Source organism: Homalodisca vitripennis, chromosome 1 (genome assembly GCF_021130785.1).
Source record: "Homalodisca vitripennis isolate AUS2020 chromosome 1, UT_GWSS_2.1, whole genome shotgun sequence".
Classification (NCBI taxonomy): domain Eukaryota; kingdom Metazoa; phylum Arthropoda; class Insecta; order Hemiptera; family Cicadellidae; genus Homalodisca; species Homalodisca vitripennis.
In genome coordinates, this window is record NC_060207.1 from 194,370,855 (window position 1) to 194,392,006 (window position 21,152).

A 21,152-nucleotide genomic window follows, 5' to 3' on the forward strand; every position below is an offset into this window, starting at 1 on the left:
CTCATATAATTTGGGAGGGGAAAGCTCTGGAAAATTTATTTTTATGAAACATTACTTGTGACATACTGATTTTGAGCTCTCACTATCCTAAATTCCTAAATAATTTAAGCCAGATTTTAATGAACGATAAAAGAAATTGATATAGCTCATTTACTGTTCAGGACTTATAAAGTTAAATTGTTAGCTTTACTTACTGGCCAGTAACTGATAGGCAGCTGAGTCGGCAGGACACCACTAGGAGGTAGAAGCATCAGTTCCCCCTTGGTTTCCACGAACATACTGCCTTCAATAGAGCATCGCCGGAACTTCATGTCATTCTCCGTCAATGTGCCCGTTTTGTCCGAAAACAAATACTGCACCTACAAAAATAAACCAATAAATTAAAACATTTCAATCTTTCTAAATTTCAAGCTATATTATTATTACAGTAGCTGGTGTTGTAGTAACATTTACAATCAAAATAACCATATGATGATAACTTAAAATAATTACCTGTCCAAGTTCCTCATTGAGATCAGAAGTATTACATATTGCAGACTGTTCATTACAAAACATGTCCAAGTCCCATTCAAAGAAGAACGTACCAAGGAATCTTTGCAACTCTGAAAGGCAAAATAGTATTATTACACATATAACTCTATATAAATAGATTTTGATCTTTTATCATCAAAGACGGTTTTAATTTAAGTAACTAATTTCTTACTAATTCTTATTTTCATTTTCCTACTAAATAGTTTCAGAGAAATATTACTTCATTAGATTATACATGTTTCTATTTAGTATGCCAATATATAATAGTATTGATAACTTACCACCCATTTAAGTTAATGGTAAACTGAACTTACTAACTATTTATGACGATTTGTGTTTTATATCAATAACCTATTTTAACCCTTAGTACCAGAGTCTTGTGTATATTATGATCTACAAACACATATATTCTTTATTCATACATTCCTTCCACATGGGAAAATGTATAAAATTTTTACTAAAATATTTAATTTATGACCTTTTAATTTAATACAAATTTTGTTTTGAATTATTTTAATAGTTCTCAGCTGGTGTAGAACTATGTTACTTTCATACTGTCGTTCAGGTAAACTGAAATACAATATACAATATCAGCATGTTTGTTATATGAAGTTGCTCTTTTTGTATAGCATGTGTGTGCATGATTTGTTGCATGTGTGAACATGTTTAGTTTTATTTGTATGACAAATAAGCTAATAATGATGTAGTGCAATGAAATATATCTGAACAAATGTATTTTTATTGATCTGAATAAGGATACATAATTAATATGGTGTTACATATGTCTCACAGCTCAGGGGCTATAGTCATGGACAATAATAATTCTCAGCTAGCTTTGAAAACAATTTTAAACATATCAGTTTTAAGCCAAAGAATTTGGTCTGATTAGTTTTTACAAAGCTCATATACACATTGTTTTATGGAACATCTCACAGGGAACTGATAAACCATTATTTAATATTTGGGGTAGATTATGCGACTTTTAGCTGCAAGGGAGAATGGCAGAAGAAACACAAGCCCATTTCAAAATACCTAGGTTGTAATAATGTGTTAACCTGAGGAAGAGATCAGATTGCAGATCTCAAAACACAGTACTGATTTTATGTATTACTGAACAATAACAAATCTCCCAGAAAATCCTATTTCTTTCATAATGCTCTATCATCAAAAAGAAACTTTAAACACAGTATTAAAAAAATAAGAAAACAATTATTTTGAGAATAATCTATGTAACTTAGATATACGTAAAGAAATGTAATAAAAATTACTCAGTTAGACTGTTATAATAATTTCCTGAGGGTCTGAAGGTGCATTCGTAGCATTTGCTCTTACAAGCATAGTGCTGCTGAAGGTTTTTTTCCACTCATTTTTGCTTCTTAACAGTCTTTTAGGTACAAGATTTTACAAATACTAATAAAAAACATCTAATGTTTTTAGAACATATGTAATATATATACTTTCTTACCTATTGTGACATACAAAGAGATTGGAATAATGTAGTAATATAGGACAAAGTAGACGAAAATATCGTTCAAAACATCTTTAACTGTTACTCGTTCCATCGGACCAAGATACCACTTGTCAGCTGTGAACAAAATTATTATTTTTTAAATAACAAACTATTAATATTATAAACTAGACTGTAACTACTCTGGATGTACTATATGTGGTAATGTCAAGCAAAGTAATTTAATGATAACATAAATATGTTTCAGATTGTGTGATTGCTACTCACAAATTTCATAGATCTTTGCAAAGCTATTATAGTATTGCGTAAGGATAGTTAAATTTATATTCAGTTGAGTTAATAATTTATTGAAAACATTTTAAACTTAATTTTTTAAGAAAATATCTTGATCATTGCAGAAGGAATTGTACGCATTTTTCATAGGTATTTATATATTATTAGAATTGTCAAAACATGTAATTTTCTTTAGTTTAATTTTAAAATCATTCCTTGAAGTCATAATTTAGATAAATACTGTAAAAAAAACCATATTCTTATCATCAGAGGTTCTTCATTGGCTTCATTAATTACAAAATTTCCCACAATTTCATCTTTAAATACCTATAAATCCTTGTGGAACAATCAACCATTTCAAAAAACATGCCTATCTTCAGTTAAATTATTTCAAAAGGAAATAAATCTGAAAATAAAACAATAATGCAACCAAAAACCATAATAAGCATTATCTCAAATGCTTGAGTAAATTCCATGACCTATTCATGAATTACCCTATGGACATCATAATAAATGCCTTGTACTCAACCCATGCTGTAAGGGAGACAATTGATTTCTAACAGCTTGTATAATATATACACATGTGTGTTTATTAAATCGATCAGTATAATTTAATATCGCATATTATTATCAGTTCTATAATAAAAATGTATAAATTATTCAAAGTGACTTGTAGTAGAATGTTCATAGTACTAATGATATTTAAGAGCTGGCTGTAGCAAAAAATCCTGGAGTTTTCCCCTTACAATGTTAAACCTCAAATTCTTTAACGCTTTTATGATTGGTTATAGAAAATTAAAGAAGATGTCTCATTTAAAATATATTATTAATACAGATCCAAATGCTTTTTATTTTTTATTTTTAATTGTATACTTTTTTAATATTTAAACAGTGAATTACAAAAAAGTTTGAGATTTTTTCTGAATAGCCAATAGAAATATTGAATAAACCATGAGAATGGCAAAGAAAGAGCTTTTTCAGTACAATGAAAATAGTCTTACGTGTTCCAAAACGGCGTTCAAAACAAAACGTGAGAAACACACTGCTCAAAACTTCAACCATCAGGAGAATAACGAAAAACAGCAAAAATCTGTTTCACTGACCTGAAAAATATATTAAAGGTTATATAAAAACTGAACTCACTCCAAATACACAGCACAAATAACATTTTAAACTTAAAAAGCCAACCTTTAAATATCATTTTTGTAATAGCTGTTTAAATTGAGATTATATGTTTGAAATTGCAATTCAGTAGAAATTATGGCAAAAATGTTAGCACTTAATGAAGTTTGCATGCATTTCTGCAAGTGTTGTTTTTATACTACAAAAACCAAGTCTTCATCTTCTACTGTAACAAAATTTGGTTAACTAATTGAAATAATGACGGTTTGCATGAATTTATTCATTGAATTTCTCTGTCAGTTCATCAGTCATAACGCAAGAGTGACCAATACAATCTCATTAAGAACAATAACACAACTATTTTGAAATATATAGCAAAGCTGTCTCATCTCACCTTTACAAAGTATCCTGTCTCCACACATCTCATTTTGTTACCAATGAATTTCAGTTTGTAATAGTGTTTAATCAAGAAAGCCTAAATAAATGAACACGCATAAAAACTTACAGAACTTTCTGTTGGAACATATATTAGCCTTCAATAAGTAGACGGAGCACAGCCTGCATGCTATTTCAGCTGAACATGTACTGAGATGACACGTTCCCTTACCTACCTTCTTGCCAGTCAAAACAACATTTTGATCAACATCATGGACGGCTCTCTTTCTGTGATAGCTAAAGAGGAGCCTTTAAGGGACTCGACATTCAAACTACATCCCAAAGTCATAATTTATGCTTCAATGCAGAATTTCCTACCAAACAGGATACACCCAAGCTTGTCATCTACCAGTGTTCTTCACTAAGAAGTCATTATTCGCTGGTGCCGAAAACTGAATACCATTTCTAGAGTAAATTGCACCATGATTTGTGGAGAAGTCATGTATAGTGTTCTCTATCATTCACAAATCCTAATCTAAAAAGTTTTTTTTTTTTTTAGTTTTCAGGACTTTGGCAGACAGAGCAGGTTAGTGGTATGGGATGCTGAGGAGATTACTGTATAAGAGATAATAGGGAGTAGGTAGCTATCCTGACAACATATTGCAAACCTACCAAACCACATCTGCTTATGCACACATGCTGTCTTCTCTCAAAACAACGTTAATTAATTCAACATCACTAATAAAAGAACAAAATCAAATTTAGTCACCGGATAGTAAATAAACTCCATAGAAACAAAATTAACTGAAATTATATGACTGTCACTCACTTTTCAATAGTGGAGAATTTATTGATCGTAAGTGTGGAGTTCAAAGCCAGTTTGGTTTCCTTCCCAGTGTACACTGCACAGCCTGAAAATATACATTAGCCTTATAAACATTATTTTAACTCATATCGGAAATGTGTGACATTATGTTACCTAAATAGAGAGATTATAATAATTTTATTTTCATTTTAAAACAACTCTTTTAGCACAAATTATTTATTGTTTAAAATTGAGTTTTACTAAATTTATTGACATACCTTATTTAATCTTCAAATTCTTAGAAAAACACTAATAAGTTTGCTATTTTAAATGTAACACTTAATAATTTTTTAGTAATTTCACTTAGTAATACATAAACATTATCATAAAGGACAGACCTACATTGTCAAAAACAAACCTCAAATAAATAATATATGAGTATGCTTGTTTAATTGAAAAAACCTTTATGTACAGCATTGTTTTAATTTATTGAAAATCAAATGCAATACTGAATTTTTATATAATTTTTTAATAATTTTATTTAACTAAGGCAGATCAGTATCATATATTAACTTCTTTTTCTGGAGGGTTTGAATGGAAAGTTAATGAATAACCTTATAATTAATTGGAAAAAAACAAAAAACTTAATTTCTCACTAATTATTCAAGCCATACTTTTTTGAGAACAGTAGATTAAAGCTTCAAACATTATTCATACTTTATCAATTTTCAGTTTTTACAATGCCAATGCTAAAGTAACAGAGAACGTAAATGTTTTACCGAACGTTGAACCGACCGAATACAAACTCCGTGTTGCGCAGGCGGGAGCCTCGTAACAGCAGGTTGGTGGCATTCAGCGGAGCTGTGTATTCTCTCTGCGCAAGGAAATGTATCTTACTAAAGCTGACACGGTGGCGTCCCTTGCAAGAGTCTCCATGGAGCGTGTCCATTGCATACCCGTCCTGCACAGTAAATCATAGCAAAGAATTTTAAAGAGTCTCACTTTCATTGTTTGTAAATCTATGAGGCTAGAGATTTCCAATTATTGTGGCCAGTAAAATTCAAGATTTAGTTGTTTAACACGTTTGCTATCGATGGCTACAGTAGCAGCGGCAGATTCAGGGAAGGGAAGTGGCTCTCTCTGAAATTTTGTTTATCAATCTCAACTCACTTAAGAAACTATTCAGTCTTGTAAATAAGCACAGCACACTGAAATTGGTGTGAGAACAGTTCTTTATTTACTAATAATATTATTAAAACTCTTAGGGGTAATTTTTATTATAATTAATCACCAACCAAATAATTTTTGGTTACATTTCTATTAAATATTGTTCATTTCTACTGATTCTGTTGGTTTTCGTGGACTTTTATCTACTTTTATCCCTTCTTAAAAGTGCTCTTAAAATCATAAAATAATTCCATTACCCAAAACTAAACATTTATACATTTATTCAAACAATTTTGAAAAAATGTTAAGAATCGCACTTTCTGGTATTTTTTGTTAAAAGGAATGTAAACACTCCAATTTTTTTATTTGATATTTGCGCCATTGCTCATAAAATAGTAACATAAAGAAACTACTTAATGTACTGAGTTAAATAGTTAAAGGAGGTTGGATTAAATTTTGCTGCAGGTAAATAATTTATTTACGAGGTAAGTAAAGTAATTTACTTAAAAAAACTCAACCCGTATATTTTAATTGTCTATTTTGACTCTAACTACTTCAACAATAATTGTGAGTGTGCTGAAAAATAAGTAGTATACATAAGTAGTAGTAATGGTATATTGTTGCACACAATAAATTACTTTTAAAGCTTATTTAAGAGTTGACTGCTGCATAGGCAATACTAGAACTGTGCTGCATTGAAGCCAAGGCGTACAATGTTATAAATGTCATATTTAATTTCAAACCTTCAAACATTCCCAATCACTTTGAATAGGTAAATAGTGGAAGGAGTCAAAATATTAAGCTTCAAATTTATATTTTCCCCTTTTTTTTATTGTGAACATGCTATCATATAGTTTGTGAGTGAGCCAAACTTTAATTTAACCTCTGTATGGTTTTCCATTAGATACATTGACACAGCCTTATTAATTTAATCATGATAAAAATAAAATTGTACTAAAAATTTGTATTAATTGTTTGAACTCCACAAATAAATTTGTCTACAGATAAGACAGAATAGTGTAGAGATGTGTTAATGTTGCTGAAACAGAGTTGTGTACCTATTACTGTCTATAGACATTTAATTCACATGTTAACGCAACTATCACAAGCATACCTTGACAAAGACCGGATTGAACGCCTCCATATCCCCCTCCCCCTGGGTGAGGGACAGACTGATGTTTCCATGGAAACCGTACAGGTCTACAGTAGGAGGCTCACACGTAATAGTACCCTTCAAGTGAGGCAGGTGGTCGACATTCAGGTCTGTGTCAATCGGGCACTCCACAGTCTGCCAATCAGAGGCATATTAGATTGCTGAAGAATCTGAGTACTAGACAAGGTGTAACAGAACTCTACACAAACCTTAGGATATTGTCCCACTGACTAAGAAGAGCTAAAAACTAGATACAACTAATGGTCTATATCTTTTCATTTACTGTCTGTCTGTACAGCACACAGATATAGTTATATAGATATAGATATGATGATATAGATTATAATTTTTTAGTGTAAAACAGTAATATAGACTATACTGTGGATTTTGTTTCACACTAATAGTATAGTTTATAAATTTAAGGTTAGGTGTAGTAGAGGACTTAATAGTCCTAATCTCACCAATTGAATATGTTTTTCTTTGTGTTCAATAAAGACATTTTTCATTTAATTTAATTTCTGTCTGTATGTATTTTTCAGTTCTTCTATTTTTATTTCAGAAACCAGAAAATAAAAAAAATAAATTTGGTGCAGTTTTTTTCTAGCAAATAAAGAGAAAATGAATATTATGTTATATCATATCTCGTTTCAAGATGGTAGACGATTGAAGTTGTTACTTCTTAATACCCTAACCACTAAAAAGATTGTGAACAATTTTTTCAGTAATAAAAGATGCTAACTGTGCTAACATAGATTTACAAACATTTTGACACCTAGATCATAAAAATCAGTCTGTAATTAATGCATATAAAAGCTTTTAACTTTTGTAATGCACAGTCACATTGTTATTGTTTACATATTTATGGCATCATTAACTGTGCATTACAACTGTGGTAGGTTGCCTTCATTTGCCCAGTGGGAGGTGAAAGATCTTCTCTTGGGTTCGTGGCGAGGAAGGTTGTATAACTTTTCAAAATAAAACAACGGATTCGAACTAATATATGATTTATTAAAATTAGCACACTCTTTGGATTAGACTAGTAAAAGAATTAGGTTGGATTAATACATAATTAAGAATTTAGAATGTGGCTTCCGAAAAGTTAAAATAGGGAGAGAGAGAGAGAGGGGGAGAGGGCCTAAGTTAACGTCTGTCGCGTTCCGCACAAGTTAGCCGACTCCCCGAGCATGCCCTCAACATCGCCCGATCCTCCCGCTGCCAAAGCTCCAGACCAATCAGAGCGTGTTTCGTCTTAGGATGGTACTCTGAGAGGTGCTGCCGCCTAGGCGATTCATTTAGTAATTAACAAAGTACATGGTGCTTTTAGACTGCTCAAGGCCTGCGTACAACACAACTATTGCTGATTTCAGCGCATTCCGTACACGTGGCTGCAACAACACCGGTGTTGTCGCATCACCGCGGGCTTCAATTTAATGCATATACAGGCTGTGGCAGTACTCCTGTCCCTTTCTTCTGAAGTGGCCTTAACGCCTATATTAATCCGGATGGCACTTGATGTGTACGGCAGCATTGTTACATATTGTGGAGGTCTTACCAGTATAAAGGTGGTTAAAATAATCACTAAAGTAACAATAAGACATTTTCGTCGTATTAGGTTAAACTAATTTATTTGTTGAAATTTTGGGGCATTAACACCGAGGTGTCACACAACCATTAAAAACTCACATCGCTCGCCATCTTGAAAAATGTTATGATAATATATTAATTTTTATCTTGATTTGCGACTGCAAAAAAAATAATTGTACCGAATTTGAGTTTATTGTTTTTATTTGTGTTCTGAAATAACCTAAAGACTAAAAAACATGTAAGCAATATCCTAAAGTTTGTGTAGAGAGTTTTGTTTCACCTTGTATACATTCCAAGGAATGAGGATGATTATAAATAAACGAGTTGTAACCCAAGTGTGATCTGTTTCAATCGATACCTAGATATATGCAGACATACTTATATCAGCTGTGCAACACCTCCAACCACACATTACTGCAAGTAAGATCAACGGTTAGTTACCTTGAGGTTGGTTTCACCGTCCAAGTTGGCTGTGGTGATGTAACCCTTGGAGTCGGGGTGACTGGAGATTAACATGACCAGATCACATGGAATGTCCATGTCTGCTCCCACCTTCACTATGTCTCCAACACACACCTTCTTGCATCTTATTTCCTGTACAAGCAATAATTGTAAAATATATTTAACATATTCATTCTCAAGCTTTCAAAAGCTGACCATGTTACTCAGCTCAAAGCTAGACATTGTGCTGCTTAGGTGACTCAGTGTTAAAACTATAACATTTGTTTTTAATAATAAATATTTATTAAATAACTAAGGGGCAACATGACAGGGACACTAGTTACAACTGCTAATATGGTATAGCCATTACAACTTTATTCTGGAGATTGCACTTCATGGCAAAACTTCAGATATACTAGTTACAACCACTAATATGCTGGAGGCATTAAAACTTTAATTCTAGTGGGAGTATTGCACTATGTGACAACACTGCAGGGATATTAGTTATACTCCCTCATACACTAGAGCAATTATAACTTTACCTCTGGAGATTGCACTACGTGAAAAACTGTGATATACTAGTTACAAGTTAACAAGTACTAACATTAACCACTAATATGCTAGAAGCATTAAAGCTTAAGCTCTAGTAAGAGTAATGTACTATGTGGCAACACTGCAGGGATATTAGTTATTATCCCTCATACACTAGAGCAATCGTAACTTTACCTCTGGAGATTGTACTACATTACAAAAGTTTTGGGATGTCAATCCAATCTTTTCTCTTCAGTCTTTCAAGGATCCTCTCTAAGTATCAAGAGGCTAACAGATTTCTATCCTTTCTAGAAATCTATTTCTACCCTGCTCACTATCACCCTGAGTGTATAAATATGGTTACTTTGTTGTAATTCAACTTCCCAGCCTTGCTCCTTTATTCTCCTCATCCAAAAATTTGTTCAGATCCTTAGGAAGATAAGTGTACTCATGAGATTTTCAAAGTAGATCTTATACCACAGTTTTTTTACCAAAGTAATTAGATTTATTAATATACTGAAAATGATACTTTAATGCACATCTAGTTTTACAAATGCCTATTGAATTGGTTGAATTCATATTTTTGTTTTAAAACATGATAATTTTAATTTGAACCTCGTTAAATCAAATTCTAAAGGAAATATATTTGTTCCTTCCACTTGATCTTTAATCTCAAATCTTTCCTAATTAACTTTATTTTGAAATATCAAAAGTAAATTTCTTTATGGTTCACTTTCTGCCATTTGCTAAACTTGGGGGTTAAATCCTTAGTTTTTGGACAGAATACTCTAAAAATTGAAAATTATATTTCAAGAATTTTCATATTAAAACTTACAATGTCTTCCCCCATATTTTGTTACTGTTTAATTTCAAGTTTAGTTTTAAATATAAACTTAAACAAGTTATTTTATATTTTTCATGTAATAATTAATTGTTTGTGTTCTTAACAGTTATTAAATCATTTATGTTTAATTTAAGCTGGTTCTGTTGCTAATGAATAAGATTCTGTTCTCAGGAATGACTGATGGTGCTGTAGAGAAAATGTAAGTTAAGGAAACTAACATTAACTTTTCCGGTTCCAACCCCGTTGACACAATTAAAATCTTAAAATATTCTGACCTTCCTATCTTTAGTCAACAGATGTCAAACCAAAACTAAAAGTTTCCACAGCAAAGCCGAAATATTGTAAGAATTTAACTGTTAGAGGAATAATGTTTTGACGCAGAATTTAATCGGAAATCTTAGATGTTATCATAACTAGAACATGTATTTTATCACTTAATTTGTGTTCTATTGACGCAATCGTACCTGCGCCACACCATCTCTTACAACGGTGACTAAAGAATTGTTGATCTTGTTATCAGCTTTGTGTCTTCTGTAGTCTTCATATCCTTGTTTTATGGCACTGACAGTCACCACAAATAACAGAGGGAACAGGGTTGCCCACGAGGTCACTGGACTATCGGGTATCACAGCCTGTTACATGTTAAATCAAAGAACATTTTTATCAGAACCTATTGACTTAATCATAAAAATTTAAAGTATATCAATAAGTAGACACAAGAATCAACCGTATCAGTTCCTAAATATACATAGGAGAGTACTACTCATCTATCAAAATGCTGGCTTTATCTGTCTTTAACATTGGGAAATAACCAAGAGTACATAGATCAATGCCAATTCCTTGAAGATATTTCTCTGTAGTACATGTTCGGATTATTTCAAATGTGATGTAATAGCTTCCCTTGGTTACATAACTGATGCTTTAGAATTTGAAGGCTAACTTAGAAACAAGTAAAATTCTACAGAGAATTTAACGACAAGTTTCAGAGGCACAATATAAATTTAGAACCATATATTTAGTTTAGATAAATCGATGTGAACTAAACTATTTCAGTTATCATGACTAATGCTTGGATGAAATTAAAAATGTTAATAATATTCATCCATAGTTCAATAGGACTTCACTACTATTATTTTTGTAATCAGTTATATAATAACATCAAAGTCTGTAATACCCTATCTAAAGCTTAATCTAGCAATACTAAACTCAAGCTGAAAAACTCTCATTACAAAACCACACTATGGCTTTTTCATGAAAGATATCCATTAATTGTGGAATTATACAATAATAAAATTGCATGTACAAAAACATCAATAACCAGGATATTATTGAACTACATTGTGATCCTAAAATAAACATTGAACCCTTTCAACAATAATACATGCTTAGCTATCAAGAGCCCATCACTTCAGAGAATGTCACGTGCTGCAGGTACTTGGGCAATCTAAAATCCTAGAACCAATATTATCAATACATGTTATCTTAGTGTCACGCTGATAAACTACTGTGTTCAAACAACTAAAGGAAGGTTACCGATGCTGATGAAACATTTACTGTTAAACTTATAACCGCTCCCTTAAAACTCATGTTCAATCAAATCCAAATACTATTTCACAATACTTACTGCAGAAAGGATCTCATAAATCCTTGGAAATTTCACCTCCAGAGAGGAAGAAGATGGACTGAGGAAGGCAATCCAAGACTTAGATTCAAAAGATTGAGTTTCCCTAAAAATTAGGGTTCTATGTGGTACTCCAGATTTTCACAATCCTCAATATTTTTGAGTTTTCACCCAATTTGCTTGCGACTGACCTCCAGAAATAACTGAGCAGAAATGTGAGTATTCTAAGTAATCCACCACATATTTGCAGATCTTATTCATGGGTTTTTTTTTCTATTGGGCGGGTCTAAAACTCTATATTTAAAACTAAAAGGTCTTAAATGTTTCCCTTACCCAAATCTAAGGTTTCTGCAAAAGCTATTAGATTTATGGGTTTTTGTTCCATTACCTCATTTAGACTAAAAATATAAGCCCCTAGCCATATTTTCCCCACTGCACAAATAGTAGGATATTCCAGCAGCCATATCTTTGATTCTTCTGCCTCTCCAGAGAGTTCTTCTTTACTTTATAGGTCTGCAATTGGTTTTTTATTCATATAGTTTTTGTATTCTGGCAACATGTCTGTTTAAAATTAGTAGAACATAAAATTAATGGATTTTTGTGGTGAGTTTTTGTGTGTTATTATACGTTTTATTATTTATCAAAACTTATTTTTGTATGACACCGAAATAACAATAAATAAAAATATGTAACCAATCCAACTGTGTAGTTACATTTTTATTACCTTATATTACACTATATTACGGTTCAAATCATCTTCGAACCAAAAGGGGTGTTTAATATCTTTTGAACCATAGTTTTCTTGAAAATTTGATGTTTTATTCTTTAACTGGCTAAAATTATGTAAACCATTGATTAAATTTGAAAAAATATTATTGGGTTTTAAAAATAAAAGTGCATAGAACACACAGAATAAAAAGGCAGTATGGAGTTTTTACAGTTATTAAGAAGTTGAGCCTAAATGCTGAATCTTACCAAAATTGCACTATTGGTTTTGCATTTGGTATGGTTAAACATTACATTTACGATCAAAATTCAAATTGTAGCCTTACAAAATTGTTGAAAGAGAATGTTTGTGATGATGTGGTTTATGTACATGATGTATTTCATGGCAAATCTCCCCCCCCCCTAAAATAAACCAGACAAATAAGGAACAGAGACAACATAGAGAGTTTAATAGCTGATGATGCTTCCTTAGACAAGCTAATCTGGGTGAAAATTGGTCCCTTATCATTGGTTTCTCAGACTTAATGGTGTTTGATGTCGGCTGGAAACACTTCTGGGAATCTGTTATTATCTACTAGCCACACGTGATGCATTCCAAGAAATACATTTCTTTAACTTAAGAGGGCAAGTATTCTCTTTGTTATTTTGTCAAGATAACATTAATTCTGACTTGGCGTACCTGTAACTTAGTATTTTCAAAAGACTACAGTGAGCACCTTATATTATTTCTTTTCATTAAGGATTTTAAATTATTGTGTAAAGTTGAGACATTTTTTATAGACGTAAAGCTGATTTTTGTTAACATTCCTTACTTTAAAGTAATGAAGAAACTAAATTTTGCTAAAAGAAAAAATTTAAATAACAATAAGTTTACTAAAATATTATTGATCCACTCAGTATCTGAAAGAATTCAACAGTTTTTTTTATACTTTTCAATTCCTGTATAAGTTTTCACATGAGCGATTACAATGATTTTTGTGACTTTACTGTCCACCTCCCAAGGTGACTAAAATCTGTTACCTTTTGTAACGGAGTTACTGTAATCTGTAACTGCTTGATCGGTTACTAATTTGATATTCATATTCAAATTTTATAAGTTTTGAGGTAATATTCAGTCTGTCATGACATTTAGAAATTAGGGCACTCTAAACGGAAGGAGTTTCTATCTTACGTACTCCTACTGCCCAGTGAAAGTGAATGTCAATATTCCACTATCACTGTTCCTTCACAAAGTAATTTGGCATGGTGTTCTTCGGACCTATCCATGACTGACTAGACTAAACTGAGTGTAAATGAAATCGAACCTATCCATGAGAGATATTTTTAACCTATTCAAACATTCAAGAACACTTAGCACACATTATTATTTACTAACATGCACATTTATTTTGAGAACTTACAGCAATAATGCCCATGCACAGGAAATAGAAATTTGCCACTCTTCGAAACTGCTCGAACAGATTCTTGATTAAGAAGTTCCAGGCTGTATACTGGAACAAATGTATACAGTATATTTAGAAGATGATTATGATAAAAATCCAATGTAAATATTGTAGTCTTCAGCAGTTGTGAGCCTTAGCTAATATTACTTTCTACAAAAATAACAGCATTGTCCTTGTTTTCATATACACTCCTGTACAAAACTATCAAACCACTGGATTATTTTTATTATTCAACTGGAACAGTAAATTCTTAGAACAATTCCAGAAGTGAAACAATATTTTGAGAAAGTTTTTGTTTAAAAATAAAATGTATAAAATAAATATTATGGATATAACACTAAATATAGTTATATATCTATGAATATTGTTTATAACTTTTACAATTAAAATACAGAATAAATTTGAATTTTTTATGAAGTTGTATGATTTGTATTTGTATGTGTGTCATCTTGTTAGGGATAAATATCAATTTTGATATTTCATGGAAAATTCACATTAATACATATATCTAGGTGTACAATAATCTACCTGTTTCATAAAAAAATCCGACATACAACTGATTTACATATATTGTTCATAACCAGTTGTCTAGAAACTCTTTCTCTAAACTGAATGAATATTATAGATGTATTATATATTATATTAAACAATATTTAATAAATAACATTTTTATCAGGAAGATTTGTGCCTAAAAGAGAATTATATGAGAGCTACCCAGAACCAGAAAGTAGATAACGTTTTGATGTAAACAAAAAATAAAGAACAAGAAAAAACATGCATTAAATATATTTGAAAGTGACACTAAAATACTACTTTTCAACATAGTCATCATACAAATTTAGACACATAGCGATGAAATAGTTTTGAAATTCCAGCGTTATTAAATTCGGAGACTTCAATCAGGTAGTCACACCCTCCCGTAGTTTCACTTCGTCATCAAAGCACTCTGTCGCAAGCCACATCTTCATTACTGGAAACAGGTGGTAGTCGCTGGGTCAAGATCTGAACTATAAGGCGGATGTGGAAACACCTCCTACTTAAGAGCATAGAGGAATTCTCGAGTCTGATTTGCCATGTGTGGTCGGGCGTTGTCATGCAAAAACAAAATGTTCGAACTTAACTCTCCTCTGTGCTTGTTTTGTATTGCTCTTCTTAACTTTTGCAAGGTTTCACAATACCTTGCAGAATTGATAGTTGTGCCATGTTGTAAGAAATCAACAAGAAGAACTCCTTTCCTGTCTCAAAAAACAGTTGCCATAATCTTCCATGCTGACAATGCTTGTATGAATTTTCTTGGTTTTTTTGGGGGAGTGCGTGTACCTCCACTCCATAGATTGTAATTTGGTTTTGCAATTCACATGTTTTACCCAAGTCTCATTTCCTGTAATGATTTGATCAAGCTCCGAGTCATCTTTTTCATAAGTGTCCAAAAATGTCAATGAAGTAGCCATACACTGATTTTTATGGGTTTCTGTTAAAATTTTTTCCACCTTCAGTAATCACTTCACAGAGTTGGTAATAAATCTCAATTGGTTCAATGTTCTAAGTCAACAAAAATCGTATTACCGATAGCACTTCACGACTAATGGGATTTTCAAGTGCGTCACACATTTTAAACTACAATTGTAAAACAACAGGAGCGACAGTAACCTCTCACTAGCACAGCTGATTAGCCACTGAATGGAGAAATGTACTGACATCAAAATGGCCGCAATAGTCCTGACCCTAGCGGCTAAAGAGCGAAACGTAATCTACTTTCTGAATAGCTCTCGTATATGTACCTTTTTCCATATTATGTAATATTAAAAGAATTACTAAAGTATATATAAATAACACATGCATGTATACAATATGACAATGTCCATTGCAATGTACGTAACCTGCTGAAGGATCAATAAACTTCTTAGTACGTCCCTTCTGAAACCAATCATCATGAGAATTACCAGCCTTCTGTGCTTCCCTAAACTGAGATAATTTTATAGCTCCTTGAAAAGTAGTATCCCACTTCTTCCTGTCCAGCTTATTCAAGTTAACCTAGAGTTTGACATGTGGTCTTTACCTCGGACATGTTCAATGGATGTAATATCTAATGGATTTAAGTCAGGAAGGACATTATAAAAATGGAACGAGATGGTTCCATATCATGCAACAGAGTGTTCAGTGTATATTTTTCTATATTTAATTGTGGTACAGTTACTTATAACAATACGAAAAAATGTGGTTTTAAAAGTGTTCTTCCACTTATTTTTTAATATAAAAGGTGCTTTTTTGTTAAATTAGAAGACTGTCCAAATTATTATTTGTTGTCAATTATTTTTAAATTTTAAATATTACATATTTAAACAGACAGCACAATACAAAAATATCTTAAGTAATTTTTCTTACTACAAAGTTAAAATGTAGGTAGACTTTTATGTGTTAATGTATTTTTAAATGTTATTTTAATAATTAACTAAAACTATAAAAGAACTTACAATTTTATTATTTACTTTATTCATTTGATTGAAATTAGTTTAATAATATTAATGTAAATAGAAGTTGAAGACTAAGTTGTATTTGTCCTGACTGATAAAATTCTACGTTCATTCTCTGAATTTAAACACATTTTTACACAGTAAAAATTTGCATAGAGACAAATTATATTTTATTCATTGATTCAGTTATAATTTGTAATAACACTTTAATACAATATAACAATAAAACTGTACCTAAAAAATGACTTATGGGACGTCATGTTTCATTAATTTAAATTTAGATTTTTGTGATACCATTAGATCATTTTGTATGTTTATAAATAAGTTTGATATATTGTTTTCTATTATATTATACATGCCAAAGCTGGTACTTGTATTTTAAACCCTGCTAGTTTAGTATGACAATGGTCTATATATCAGGATATAAATGCTGTGTATTGCCATTTATTCAGTGCCAATCAGCTACTATGAAAAGAACAATAATAGGTCTTTATCAGATTACCTGTCAAACTGTCAAGAGGACAAAAAGTTGGCACTAAGATAGCGAGTCTGATATCGGATTCCAAATCAATTATCTGTGTGCCGACAATAATCACATCTACATTCAAATAACTGTGGGGATTTTTTCAACTATTCGTGGCTAGTTTGATAAAAAACAGTGAATTAAATAGATTACTTTATAGACACTTTTAAAAGGAGATTAAAAACGTAGGCTTTTACATCTCAACTAATAGAATATTAAAAATGTATTCAAAGATATTGTCTCTTCAATTACTTTACAGAATATTAAACATTGCATTATTAAAAATAACAATTATATTTATCAAAGTATCTTTGTTTAATAATTATGATAACAATTTTGAAGATACATTGGTACAGCACAGAGAGCATAAGACTGAGATTTTTTGACGTCAGATTGCTAAACAAACAAGGCACGATAAATATGATATTAAACCATCATAAATTAAAATTTTAAGGAATAACTAGTTGTACAATAGAAGCAAATATTTTCTTTGAATCATTGTAAAGACTGCTACGTTTGAAATTAATGTTATACAGTTTATATACTAGAAAATATATTATTTATGATACTAACAATTTTCAAAAATTGATATTTTTGACATTTCCTTAAAATTTATATGTTCTCCAATTTTTAAAATGTTGAAGACAAATAATGTTAGAGATGAAAAGGAAAAGAGTGAAAAATTAAAATTATTGGCTATTAATTAATATTACAATTGTTTTCACACAAAGCTCTTCAAAAGTCAAAAGGTGATCATAAAAGCTCTTATATTTGCTAATCAAGTGTGTTATTTATAAGTCACATTCTCAACTCGTCCCTCCGAAATCTATATCATTGTTAATAATAATAATAATGAATTCAATCAACGATTGAATTCTGAACAATTAAGGCAAGTTTTATGACTAAAATACACAGGCCAAAATAACAATATCTTTAGTATCTCTTTCCAGTATCAACAAAATGGTTCATACATAAATGGGGATCAGATTCAGTACATACCTTGTAAGAGATGACTCTGTTGTCTGGAAACGTTTTGCCATCGTACTTGCCGATTTCTATAGTCCGAGTTTCTACAGCAGCAGAACCACGGTTACCCTTTCAGAACATACAAAAACATATACCCTTACAAAACATAGATAAGTTGTTTACAAGTCTATTAAGAAAGTGAATATTTTACAAATAATAGCTTTAGTATTCATACATTCTCATGTACGACCACAAAGAAATGAGAAAGTTTCAAACAGTTAAAGTTTGAAAAAAATGAACTTTTTAAAATTTATAAATACTCAATAATTTACTTCAATTACACTTTATACATTAAACTTTTGCAGTAAAATGAACAAAAATACCAATTTTCATAAAAAAAGGAGCGAATTCCTTATGGAATCAATTCTGTAAAACTATATTTAAAAGTGGTTTAAAAGAGATGGTTAAATATTAATTGTAACAAAATGGTTATAGTTCCTCCCTCTCCCAAACTTTTTATCATAATTTGAAAAAAATATATTTGTAGTATTACAGTTCAAGATTGATACTAGTATTACAAAGTAGGGACAATTTTATAAAGGTAAAATATACTGTTAATTATATAGAATATTACAAAATTTGCCATGAAATTTTCCAAAAAAGTAGAGACAGTGGAGGAGTATATTTAAATTTTACTAACTATAAAAAAGTTTCCATTTGTTTTGAAGTGCTGAAAAGAAAGAAAATGTGTATGCTACCAATACGCAAACTCATAGTACATACACAGCCAATTCAGCTGTCTCTCGGGAGTTGGCATGAGTTCACCAATATACTTATACTTTATATACATTTTGAGCCATAGACATGAATACAAGATCTTTTATTAAATACCCATTTGAGAAAAAATTCAGAACACTTTATCTCACTAATTGGTTTTCTACGTTTTAGTGTTAAATAGTCATAAGGCCTTCAACCCTCCTCTCACTCCTATAATGGTGAACATAAAACTGGTTCACTATGTAAACCCAACCACAACGCAACTATAATATCTTTATATAACTATCCACTGACACAAATGAACAATATTCACATGGTTTTGGGGACTTTCATTGAGATAGCTTACACAATTTTAATGTAACCAACGTTAGCTCTTCATTTCCTTCTTCCGTATTTGAATTATATAATATTAATGATTTTCGCCTCAACATGAAGATATTGGTACATTGTTATGTTAATGTAATATTGTTTACTACCAATTTTCCATCTTCTTTATCAGTAAAATATAGTTCTTTAATCCAACTATTTTCCCCATACCTTACTAAAAAGGAAAATATAAAGTTTATTATTAACTGAAAATTTATTTAATCTTTATATGAATTTTAATAAAATAAATAAATATAATTTTTATTTTGTTCAAAACTGTATAGTTATTACTGATATACGTTACTAATACTCACCTTAAAAATTATTACAGTAATAAAAATTAACTTACTGACTGAAATTAACCGTTCACTAATTATCCATATAATTTGTTTTTAGTAACAAAATGACGTGCATTCAGTGGAAAAACCAACATTTTAAAGAGGCAGGACTAGATTTATTTTATTAAGTCGTTTATTAAATATTACTTTACACTTGTAAGTGCTACACATTTTTGTATTTATATTAAGTAAGCTAATACGGAAAATAAATTTAATGTTTAATGATTGATGAATAAATTATGCATTTTTGCTGATGCAAGACACATATGGCGTCTATAGTATAGGTACTCAACATATTACATAAACAATAAGCAAAAGTTTTGTTATTTTTGTATGACTATAAATTTTCGTTTTATGAATATAAATATCAGTATCTACAAAACTACTGAAATACAGTGATATAGTTTCCATTATAACTTTTTTATTAATTATCTTTTATTCCAATTATAGAATGCACTGATATAGTTTTATTTCTATTATTATTTGCATTAATAGTGTAACAAGAGGCAAATAAATAAATTGTACAAATAGAACACAAATTCAAATAAAAATCAATTCTGAAACCATGTATGCCCCGTTATCAAAATCGTCTCTTATCTTAACTTTTTCACTGACGAAACTGAGCAGTAGTGTACGAGACTCACCATGGTACAGTGTCAACAGCTCCCCATGACCCAGTAGACTAGGCGAGCTCACACTCCATCACTGCTATCTGCCCACCACACCTTGTAGATTAGCAGAGACTTATCAATAGATCAATATTACCAATGGCTGAGGCCTACTCCACAGGGCGTGTGTCTTAGGCCATGGATTGCTCATCAATTTGTAGAAAAAAAACTAATCAAAACGGAAAACTATTTTTGTTTCCTGACAGCATTACTCATTGTCAAATTACTACCAAGGGCTGACAAAAATCAGATACTCCTCATAGGGTAAGTAAACCCACAATTAAACTAGTGAACTCGTATTAACTTATTTAACTCACAGTTTGGGGTCAAACGAGATAAATTATTATGTAAAAATTTGGTCTAAAAAAATGTTCAATCTTAAAATCTTGGCCATAAAATATGTTTGTACTGTTTTACTAGGTTTATATCATTACTAGTGTTTTTTTACTATACAAAATAATTTTAATGTACTCTTAAGCATTCTAGCAATGTTACTATTTTTATTTTTATTTTCAAGTCTAGAACCTACAAACTGAATATATTCTTTATTTCAATATGGCTACTACAAAAATGTTTAGTTTTTAATGATAGAAGGCTCCTGAAAAGTTTACATACAATAGAAACTGCTCATGTTGTATTAATTTATAATTTATATTTACAATGACTAAAAATGGTTTAATTTACAAACCCCAAATAGTTACAATTCTTGGAACACAATGTTAGTTGAAGCATGGTATCAGAACATAGAATAACTAGTGCAGTCTCAGATAAAAAGAAGTAACTATTGTCATTTGATAGTAAAATTTTAATTGTTTAAATCATTTTAAAATACTGTGATAAAATTGTTATACATATTCACAATGTACAAATGTTTGAATTATTTATCTTAAAAAATAACAGTAATCTTAAAATTAACAGTTTAATTTATCTTGTATCACAGAAAAATGGATGAGGTAA

The 21,152-nt window shown here is 30.8% G+C and overlaps 2 protein-coding genes across 3 annotated transcripts in view; both read right to left on the reverse strand.

Annotated features, from left to right (window-relative positions):
- LOC124352980 (phospholipid-transporting ATPase IF-like) overlaps positions 1 to 5,426 on the reverse strand; it is a 29,038-nt gene extending 23,612 nt beyond the window's left edge. Inside the window, exons 1-6 of one of the 2 annotated variants that reach the window (XM_046802743.1) lie at positions 5,370 to 5,426; positions 4,599 to 4,680; positions 3,274 to 3,375; positions 1,997 to 2,116; positions 493 to 602; positions 195 to 359 (exon numbers count right to left, since the gene is read on the reverse strand). In XM_046802743.1, coding sequence (XP_046658699.1) covers positions 195 to 359; positions 493 to 602; positions 1,997 to 2,116; positions 3,274 to 3,334 — 456 coding nt within the window. In that variant the 5' untranslated portion in view covers positions 3,335 to 3,375; positions 4,599 to 4,680; positions 5,370 to 5,426. Of the gene's footprint in view, positions 1 to 194; positions 360 to 492; positions 603 to 1,996; positions 2,117 to 3,273; positions 3,376 to 4,598; positions 4,681 to 5,353 lie in introns of both variants that reach the window. The other variant, XM_046802744.1, reaches the window with a different exon arrangement.
- Positions 5,427 to 10,740: 5,314 nt separating this feature from the next.
- On the reverse strand, positions 10,741 to 20,564 carry LOC124354473 (phospholipid-transporting ATPase IF-like). Its single transcript, XM_046804952.1, has 4 exons — positions 20,172 to 20,564; positions 18,080 to 18,175; positions 14,042 to 14,131; positions 10,741 to 10,926 (listed from the first exon to the last, which is right to left on the reverse strand). The coding sequence occupies exons 1-4, from the start codon at positions 20,172 to 20,174 to the stop codon at positions 10,741 to 10,743; spliced, it is 375 nt and encodes a 124-aa protein (XP_046660908.1). The 5' UTR covers positions 20,175 to 20,564.
- Positions 20,565 to 21,152: the final 588 nt, after the last annotated feature.